This window comes from Somniosus microcephalus, chromosome 6, assembly GCF_052327205.1.
Source record: "Somniosus microcephalus isolate GS21.2 chromosome 6, FLI_Smic_1.0, whole genome shotgun sequence".
Taxonomy (NCBI): domain Eukaryota; kingdom Metazoa; phylum Chordata; class Chondrichthyes; order Squaliformes; family Somniosidae; genus Somniosus; species Somniosus microcephalus.
Genome location: NC_140992.1, coordinates 18,026,220 through 18,036,908, shown reverse-complemented (window position 1 = coordinate 18,036,908; position 10,689 = coordinate 18,026,220). Strand labels below are relative to the sequence as shown.

At 48.1% G+C, this 10,689-nt stretch overlaps 1 protein-coding gene across 1 annotated transcript; it reads right to left on the bottom strand.

Moving 5' to 3' along the window:
• Positions 1–5,223: 5,223 nt before the first annotated feature.
• LOC147115499 (succinate receptor 1-like) lies at positions 5,224–10,075 on the bottom strand. Its single transcript, XM_085989787.1, has one exon. The coding sequence runs from the start codon at positions 10,004–10,006 to the stop codon at positions 9,092–9,094; it is 915 nt and encodes a 304-aa protein (XP_085845913.1). The 5' UTR covers positions 10,007–10,075; the 3' UTR covers positions 5,224–9,091.
• Between the last annotated feature and the right edge of the window lie 614 nt (positions 10,076–10,689).

Genomic DNA, 10,689 nt, shown 5'->3' with positions numbered 1-10,689 from the left:
GGTGGAATAGCTTGGCCAGTGTGGTGCCCTGTTGCTGGGTGCACTGCCTCCCATGGTGGAATAGCTTGGCCAGTGTGGTGCCCTGTTGCTGGGTGCACTGCCTCCCATGGTCGAATAGCTTGGCCAGTGTGTTAAGTGCAGAAAGTGCTATTGATGATCATGCCAGTGCCATTGCTGCGGGAGGAGGGCTGCCCATTAGGCCTTTGAGGTCCCTTTGCCCATAATGTGAGGTGCACATGCAAGGATGAGGGGGACACTGGAAAGGGTACTCACCTTCACCATCCGAGTGAGGTCGTTGAACTTCTTGCGGCATTGGTCCGCATTCCTGGGGACATCACAGGTGGATGACACCCTGCGGGCGATTTTGCCCCAGGCTCTCCTGTACTGGCTCCTGGGAGCCTTCCTGCCACTGTCCGGGCACAGGATCTCTCTTCTCTTCTCCACACCATGAATGAGCACACTCAGAGCATGCTCTGAGAAGCGCTGCGCTCGCTCACGGGCCCTCTCCATTGCTCCAGGCGCTATTTTGGCACACCAGTAGTGCTGAGGCCTAGCTGCAGGGCTCCAGTATGCAGGGCGTGGCAGCAGTCAAAGTTGACCCTTCCCCCTTTAAGAGCTGGCCGGCGTCAGGGTGTCTGCTGTCAATCAAAACATGACCGCACCTGCGCTGCGCCGGGCTTTGGCATTATTAGGCCGCATCGCCGGCTTAGCGCCGGAACACAGCATTTCAACACCAGTTTCAGCGCTCGGCCAAACTTAGGGCCAACTCTACTGAATTTCGGCGATGTGGCCTACACTTTCCGGCGGGCGCTAACTTTAGCGAGCGCCCGACTTTAGCGCCCCAAAAGTGTCCAGACTGAATTTCTAGGCCGATATCTGTTCCCCTTGGACCCTCTGTTCCTGGGTAAATCCAGCTTCTGCACTGGTACCTGTACCTGGACTAACTGGCTTACATCTCACTTCCATTGATCTTAGGGAAACTTATACATCTAAGTGGCACATTTATATCTGCTTGTATCCTATTAGTACAGCCGTGATTTTTCAACTTCTGTTACCTCTCTGTCTTTAGCAGAACGAGGGCTGAAGGTGCACTTTCCTCTGTTTACAGAGACACATTCACTAGGCAAAGAACCTCAGCAGTTTAGTACTTAATACCACCACATAAAGCTTAAAACTGTCTAATAAAAATTCCCCCCATCCACTGAGTGGCAAAAACCTACTTCTTACTGTTTAAACACTAGGGGAGAAATTCAGTATCGTCCCGTTTGGGGATGGTAACTTTTGAAAGCGGGGGAACTTAGCACCAGGCTCTAATGATTCCCAGCTTTAAAAAAATTGGGTTTTTGCGCTCTAGGAAGAAAGTGCAGCGCTAAATCAAGCACTCCACTTCCTTCCTGGAGCGCAACAGGCAGCAGGCAGGGCGGGAGGTGAGCAGCGCTGCACAATGCGCCGTGCAGCACTGCCGCTTCGGAAGGCTCCTTCCCTCCCTTAAAGGGAAGGGCCATCACTGCAGGCTCTGCAAGGGGAAACCTTACCTGGTCCCCGACGGCAGCCGTGATCCGGCCCGATCAGCCCCATGCCCTGCAGCTGAGCGCCGGGCTGATCGTGCGCTGGCGAAGATAAGGGGAAAAAAAAGAGAAAGATCACTTCAGAATTTTTTTTACTTACCTCGGCCACCTCGCCCTTTAAGCATCACCCCCGAAGCGCCCGGCCTCCTGATCAATGCCTCCTGCAGCTGCCGGTGTCTTCGCCCGGCGCTGCTGCAGGGGGTGGAACCGAAGTTTGGGTCCAGGGCGCTACCGGGGCTCTGCGCAGCTGGATGACATCACGATCTCTGGGCGCAGGAGATTGTGGCGCTAGGGGTTACTACCACCGCAAACCGTCAGGTGAATTTCACGAGTGGCGGTAACATCGTCACACCAGAGGCGATAATAGGAGGCGCTAAGGAGGCCAATTTCTAGTCCTATCTTATATAATCCTTGAATTTCAAAACAACCTCCTTAGAAGGGTTCACACCCTTCCAGCAATAAAAGGCCCCAAGGAAGGTTGACAGGATAGGATTCAGTTCTGTACCATTTAAATGAGGAGGACCACTTCACTATGGGACATCCCTTGCACGTGGAAAGACACCTATGCGCGATCCCGACACTACTCCAGTACCTGTGTCTGTGTCCCCTTCCTACCCGTGCATGTCTGAGGGAACTTGTGTTCATCACCTCAGTTTCACAAGATCAGCGAAAGGGGATATATAGATGGCAATGAAGAGGAGAGAGAACGAGCAACTGAAGGGAAGGGTTAAATGGATGATAGTGAAGGGGAGAGGGGTGAGAATGGGGAGATTGATGGCAATGTAGTGGAGGGAATTGAATTTCAGTGGAGGGAAGCCTGGGAAGTAGATGGTAATGCCGGACTAAATGACCCCACTCATCTACCCAGCGACTCCTGTACTGGAAAGTGTACAGGTATGGATTTCGGGGGAGGACAAGACTGCTCTTCTATTGAGTACTCACGGTCTGGTCTCACACATGAGCAATGGTCCAGAGGACGATTGGTGTCCACAGAACTGGATCTCCGCAGCCCCGAGAGCTTTCAGGGGTGGCATGGAGGAGATTTTGTTTCCTTTTTCAAGTCCTCTTTTCTTCACTGCCTTTATGTGGCTTGGAAATTGGCCAACCTGTTTGGCAAGTTGACCTCAAGATTGCACCCGCTGAATGGATGCCTGCCAATAAGTTCTGGCGATGAGTGTTTTACAGAGTGTCGTGCATTGTGCATTCTTACTGAGACAGCCTGGTTGCTTGTCATGCAGAAAAGCGGCAAAGTTGAAAAGGGTATGCAGGTTAAGTATGATTGCTGAGTTCCAGAGCTGGACTAGTAGCGTGGGGGTTGGAGAAGGGAGGAGGGGAGGAGGGGAGCCGTGCCTGTTTGCCACGCATATCGGAAAATCCCAGGCGCGCTGGCCATGATCTTCTGTCTATGCTCCTGTGAAGCGCCTTGAGACGTTTTACTATGTTAAAGGGGGTGAGGAGTTTTTTGGGGGTGGGGGGAGCGGGTGCTTTTGGTGGGAAAACATTTTTTGTCAGCGGGTAGGGAACCTTCTGATAAAACACCGCCACACGACTTTCCCAGATGTCGGGTCTGTCATCGCTGAACAGATCCAACACCAAGCGGCGGGGGAGGCAATTTAGATGATTAAGTGTTTGTTAACAGGCACTTAAAAACTATTTTGCACTCACCTTTAAATTTTACAAGGTTGCCCACGGGGTCCACACTGCTTGGGGATCATGTCAGGTAAGCAGGCCAGGAGTTGTGTCACCATGATATCATTTCTTTACTTGACAGTTACAAATGTGCTATAAAATCTCCCATCTCACAGCTGTTCACTTTCCAAAGTCAGAAGCTGTTGCTTACTGCATTTGGAAGACAGATTGAGCTTTATGCAGGTTGCAAGTGTTTGGAGCAAACTCTGTATCCAGTGTCACCTCATTGGAATAACCTTTCTCACCATTGACAGATTGCTTCTGTCATCTCAACTTCACCTGCCATTTATTACTTCAGCATCAGTGTCATTGAAACTATCTCACCTTGGTCCTCAGAATCCCACCACGATCAGCCCCAACACCAGCAGCAACACCAACCTTCTCCGCAATCAACTGATGCTGCATAGGACACAGGGCATCAGCACTCGGGAGGCTGCTCAGGAGGCCAGGGATGGCTTCACCATGTCCAGATTTACTTCACTTGACGCTGTACACCCTGGCTGCCTTGGGATATGATGCGCCAGGTTGGCACCACCCCACACCAACACCATAAAGCATCCCTACAATGCCTAAGCCATCCCTTCCACACTCATCACCATTGCGGGGGATACAGTTATGTCTCACCATTCACTGCAACTCACTAAGCCACTTCCAAAGGTGCACACAAATCTGTCCAAGAACGCAAAGTGCTGAAAATAAAGATTTCAATTTTTGACAGCACATTAACAGAAACTTCACATGAACATTCGATAAAACACCCAAGTGCCTACCCTTTTGTGTTGTTAATTGGTATGATTGCACTAGGATGAGGGTGAGTGTAAGTGGTGGCTAGTGAGATTGGGAAGTGATAATGTAGATAGAGAGGGATGGGTAAAGGTGCAAGGTAAGTTGGTGTGAGTAAGGATGTGCAGGAGTAGGGTAGGGAAGGCAGAGTGATGGGGATGTGATGAGTGGCACAGCAGGATGAGAGTGAGTGTGGCTTTGCCGTAATGTTTCGTGATCTATTGAGATCATTGAAAGGCTTGCACCACTGCAGCCTGATCCTTGTATCGACATCCCTGCTTGTGTCCTCCTGTGCAATGTGCAACCAGGCTGTGTTGATCTCCAGGGGAGGTCTCTTCCGCCCATTGGAAGGGAAGAGAACCTCCCTGCGTGCTGTGACTCCCTCCATAAGCATATGGAGGGAGTCATGGGAGAGCCTGGGTGCAGGCGTGCACCTGTGTGCAGTGCTTGTTGGTGTTTGCGCATGGTCCCTTTAAAGAAACTGGCTGCTGACGCGTCGTCAAATGATGTCATCAGGCCCACTTCCTTCAATTGGCCGGCAAACGCGTTGGGCGGGCTTGACAAGCTCAATCAATGTAAGATCACTTTGGACAGTGGACTGGAGCCAGCAGCGGGGTTGCAACCCGCCACCGACCCCGGCGACACCGGACCCGCCAAGGTAGTGGAAATCGCGGCCAAGTTGTTGTTGTTGTTATTAGGGCTTGAGGTAAAAGAATTGCCAGGAATTTCCCCAGAGCTGTGCTGTCAACAGTCCGTTCACACCATACTTCCGGCGAAGTTATGACGGCGGAACAGGAGCGCTCCCAGGAAATTCCCGCTCAAGGAGACAATGGCTTATGCCTCACTAAATTTACTTCCGTTTTCTTAAAGTGACAGTGTTTGAGCTATTAACACGGTTTAAAGATGTGTGAGTCTGTTTAAGTACTTTTAATTCTACACTGGCCCCCAGATTTCCAGTTGCATGTGCTGGAGGAGGATGGGCGATTGTATCAAAGGCTACAGAGAGGACACGAAGGGTCCACCGTTACAGAACGTGTTATTTCTGGCTTTCAGCAAAGAAGAAGTAATGAAATGGATATAGATCGAAATCTGTAAACTTGCAATTATTCTTTCACTATTTCGTTCTCTTAACAGAGTATTTTCCAGTTACAAAGCACAGCTTTTAATAAAATAAACACACAACTAATAGAGAAATAGAGAATTTTTTAATGTTATTTTTATATACAAAGTTCTTTTTCATGATACATTGGTGTTTGTATAAAATGCAGATTCTTGCACATTCAACACAGCATTTAGCGTGATTATTTTGGTCAAATTATCTATATGATAATATAAGCAAAATTAATAAAAGTTATGAAAATGTTGTTGTGGTATGCCATTCCTATTTGTTCATATCAGTGTGGTGAAGTCCTTGTTGAGCGATAGAGCTGAGGGGAATACATGTGACTTGCCCTCATGATAGCCTCAGAGAAAGAGATGAAATGTCGATATTTCAACAAATGTAAAGAGGATAATTTCATACAAGTGGTTCCAATGAAAGGTTAGACCATCTTTGGTTGATTTAAGTGTGCAAGTACTTTGTATTAAATCATGTACATGAATCGATAACAAATTATTGCTGCCTTTCTCTTGCTAACGTGACCAATATATGTTCTCTTTAAACTTAAGCACTAACCATTCTGCATGGCCTACCTTCTGCATTTTTCCTTACTGTTGAAATCAAGACTCATTGCATTGAGCCAGGGGCCACAGCCTCAGGATAAAGGGTAGGCCATTCAGGACTGAGATGAGAAGAAATTTCTTTACACAGAGGGTGGTGAATCTTTGGAATTCTCTAACCCAGAGGGCTGTGGAGGCTCAGTCATTGGGTATATTTAAAACAGAAGTCGATAGATTTCTGACTAGTAAGGGCATCAAGGGATATGGCGATAGGGCCGGTGAATGGAGTTGAGGCAGAAGATCAGCCATGATCTCATTGAATGGCGGAGCAGGCTCGAAGGGCCGAATGGCCGACTCCTGCTCCTATTTCTTATGTTCTTATGTGCCCTACTAACTCATACTTTCCCAGGGCCTCAGAGAACAGTGGAATTCCTCACTTCCCACAACCGTTCCTTCCACTTACAAGCTTGGCATCGTCCAGTGACTATTTTTCTAATTCTTTCTATTCAACTCTGGTACGATAGCAAAATACTGCAGGTGCTGGAAATCCGAAATAACAACAGAAAATGCTGGAAAAACTCAGCAGGCCAGGCAACATCCGTGGAGAGAAATTAAAGTCAACGTTTCGGGTGAACTCTTTTTCAAAACTGGATGGGACTTGACCATTCCCCTTCGCGTCTCAATATAATAACAAAAAACTGCTTGAAAGGTTTTTTTGTTTTACACGGAGATGCTGAGCAGAGTGGGAGAGGCATGTGGCTGAGATTGGGAACTCAGTGGAGTGGGGAGAATTGAACTTTTCCCTCATTCCAAGTCAGGGTAGTTCAGTTGGGTTGAGTGACTATCTCAGAGCCAGTTTCCCTCAGACTTTCATCCTTTCGAAGTGGATGAGTGCTGTATTGATAAATATGGGGAGAAAACAGGAAAATGCAGTGAGTGAACAGTGCTCGCTCCCCTGTTGCGATATCTCCTGGCTATTCATTAATGGAAACCATAAACTTGAGCTTATCCAAAACTCTGCTGCCCGTCTCCTAACTCGCACCAAGTCCTGTTCACCCATCACCCCTGCGCTCGTTGACCTACATTGGCTCCCCGTCTGGCAATGCCTCGATTTTAAAATTCTCATCCTTGTTTTCATATCCCTCCATTGTCTCGTCCCTCCCTATCTCTGTAACCTCCTCCAGCCCTCCAGCTCTCCGAGCACGCTGCGTTTGTGCAATTCTGGGATCTTGAGCATCCCTGATTTTAATCGCTCCACCATTGGTGGCCGTGCCTTCAGCTGCCTGGGCCCTAAGCTCTGGAATTCCCTCCCTAAACCTCTCCACCTCTCCACCTCTCTCTCCTCCTTTAAGACGCTCCTTAAAAACCTACCTCTTTGACCAAGCTTTTGGTCACCTGTCCTAATACCTCTCTATGTGGCTCAGTGTCAAATTTTGTCGAATAACGCTCCTGTGAAGCGCCTTGGGACATTTCACTACGTTAAAGGCGCTATATAAATGCAAGTTGTTGTTGTGAATAGATTATGTGCTTAGTAGAGAACAACCAGCAGATGTTACCTCTTTCTCACATTCCATGGTTCAGCACTATGGTATTGACATGAATCGGTCATTCATGAAAGATAGACTTATGAAATAATACTGAGTGGCCTGCAGGTGGTGCTGTCCAGGGAGAGTATAAATACTCAGGCACGGGCCCAGCTTGCGCAGGACATTCTTAACAGGAACTAGTGAAGGACACAACTAGACCTCCATGTTGTAAAACAGTTGATTAAAGCTTTGTTTAACGCTTAGACCAAGTGCCTAGTAGTTTTCTTACGTCAGGTATACTGTGCAATGATACTGTCTGCAATCCCTTGTAATAAATTTAGAGCCACTGCACAAACCTGCCTCACGTGGAATAAATATCATAGTGAATAAAAGCGCAATGAAAAAAAATACTGTTTGAATCAATGCAAACATTTTTCCTTTTTCCCGGAATATTATCAGCAGTGGGGTGTATGGGGTGAGCCCTAAAGCTGACATCTCTGCATGGCAAATACCCGCACCCAGAAGGGTGGTTTTGCTTGCAGTTGGGTCCTGATAACTCCACCCAGCTCTTACTAGCGGCGCCCAGCGCCATGCCCTTGAACCTTGGAGGAAAAATTCGGTTGCTTTGCGCCTCCCATTAGTGCCATAAGAGGGCATTAATGGGGCGCAAAACAACTAGCGCCCGGGCACGGCGGTGTTTGCGCTGCTCGCGAAATTGACCAGACATTTTGCGGCAGCGCTAAACACGACCGCCACGATCTCCTGCGCCCGCAGATCGTGACTTCAGTCGAGCGTGCAACGCCCTGGTAGCGCCCCGGACCGGATATTGAGTGGCACCCCCTGCCTTACTGCCTGCTGCTAGCAACGACAGGTTGAGGGAAGCATTTTGCAGTCGGGAAGGGACTGGGGGAGCGCTATTTAAAGGCGACCGCTTCCTGCCTTTTTTTGTCATCGACATTTTTGCACCACGCATTCTGAGAGAGAGAGACTACTGGAGAGATTCAATGCTGTGTGAAGGAGTTTTGGGGACTGAGCAGCACTTTGCAGGTTCATTTTGATTTGACCTTCCTTGCATCGATTTAGAAGAGACTATGGGGGCTGCACTCTGAGCTCTTTCCCTGGGCCTCTCCATTGTTCTTTCCAGCAGATTTGATGTACAGGTCTCTCCAGGCCGAGATTCAAGGCTGCAATGAGCAGGGTGTGGATGGAGAGCAAGATCAACCCTCCCCTTTAAGAACTGGCCGGCGCCAGTGTGTCTGTGTTCCATTGCTGACTGACATCACATGAGCTTCACTAGCGCTCTGAGGTAGCGCCTCGCTCCTTAGCGTTAGAGCCTTAAGAGAGGTGTGCAGCGCCTGATTTAGCACTCAAATCATCTCTGGGGTGATAGAAGCCAAGTTTGCAGTTGGAGGCGATATTTAGCGGCAGGCGCTAAACTTTGCGCCCTGCCGATAATTGCGCCCCAAATGGGGCGATACCGAATTTCTCCCCCCTTGTCTTGGTTGGTAAGCTCGACCCAGTAAGAGTAGCCTAGGGCTAGGAGCAATGGTTGAACACTTGGCCAATTCTGGACCTCTGAAACCGAAAATCGACACCAGCGACACTGCTGAGCTTAAGGACGGGAATACATTAATGTAGTAGCTTTCTCACCAGCAGTTTCAGGCTTCTGAACAACTCCCTTCAATGAAAGCAGGAATTTTGAGACAGTTCAGCACAATTAAAGGATATGTGAGGCACAAGCCGATGGCATTCAGAATACCTCCAGCTACGTTCCAGCCATGTTGCAAAAAAAACCGGCTGAGAATAAAATGGCCACCGACCATTCTTAACACACTTCCCTTTTGCCCAAATGAAAGGCCTCTTTATTTAGCTTTGCCCCGTGCTTGAAGGCTGCGGCATCAGTCTTGGGCCAAAGAACGGCAACTTGCGGAGGAGTGTCTCTCTGAATCGGTCGCCCAGCAGGAAATAGAAAATGGGGTTTATGGCGGAGCTGAGGTAAGCGATGGGCCTCGTGATAGCGTAGCCAGCCTTTATGCCGATGTAGGTACATGATGATCGTTTCAGATGGCCCATTCTGGAGGCAATGCGGGTATTTCGCATGATGTGGTAAGGAGTAAAGAGTACTGAGAAAATGACCAATGCCAATATGACGAGCCGATGAGGCTTTTCAAGGTTAATGTTCCTGTGACGTTGTGAGCTGATCTTCTTCAAGCTGTTTGCTGTTCTAATGCAGCAGAAAGCCATGATGACCAGCGGGAGCATGAAGTCAACAATGGTGAGGAACATGCTGTAAATTATACTGTGCCAGGGATCCCCAGAGCTGGCGTAATCGACACATACTATAATTTGCTCGTCGTTATCTGTGATGTTCTTGGGGCCAATGAAAGTTAACATGGGTATCAGCTCCACGGTGACAAAGATCCACAAAATTATACAGATTGCAACAGCGGTCTGCTTTTTCTGGAACCAGTGGAGCTTTGTTGGGTTTCTCACGAGCAAATATCGATCAATACTGATACAGGTCAGGTAGAGGACACTCAAGTAGAGGTTAGAGTTGAGGAAATACCGATTGAACTTACAGAACACTTCGCCGTAGAACCATTCGCTGTCATTTGCATATTGCATCACAAACATCGGAAGGGTACAAATAAAAAGGAGATCTGAGACGGAGAGGAAGAAGAGATAGATGTTGCTGCATTTCCATTTCTTCAGGCAGAAGACATAGCCGGCTATCACGGTGAGGTTCCCTATGAGCCCCAGTATGAACTCAATGATGTACATTGTCGTGAGGTAGTACTTTTCCAGACCTGCATTAATATATTTGCAAGCCTCGTTCACTTCCTAGAAATCACAAACAAGTAACAGTGTTAGCTGAAAGAGGTACATAAAGATGCGCGATTAAAATGCATCGAAGAACTGACCAAAGAGGTGTCAGCCTTGGCTCAGTGGGTAGCACACTTGCCTCTGAGTCAAAAGGCTGTGGGTTCAAGTCCCACTCCAGAGACTTCAGCATGTAATCTAGGCTGAGACGCCCAGTGCAGTGCTGAGGGAGTGCTGCACTGTCTGTAGGAAACAAGGCAGCCAATTTGTGCACAGCAAAGCCTCATAACCAGCAGCGTGACGATGACCAGAGCATTTGCTTTTTCAATGATGTTGGGTGAGTGATAAATATTGGCTTGGGACTCCTCTGCTCTTCTTTGAAATAGTGCCCGTGGGATCACTTACATCCACCTGATGGGGGCCTTGGATTAACGTCACATTAAAAAGATGTTTCAAGTGTTCATACAATATCAGACAACATAATCTTTAGGCCTAAGTTTTGATCCTAGCTCAGTCACATAACCTCAAGACATTCAGTTTTATCAAATGTCACCCAGCATAAGCAAATGGAGCCGAGGATAATCATTGAAATTAACAAACAAATGCTTAACACGGTCGCATGACATTCCTCCATGCATGTTCTA

What these genes read in the sequence shown, in the direction of transcription:
- LOC147115499 (XM_085989787.1), bottom strand. Translation starts at nt 10,006, where the DNA reads ATGTACATCATTGAGTTCATACTGGGGCTCATAGGGAACCTCACCGTG.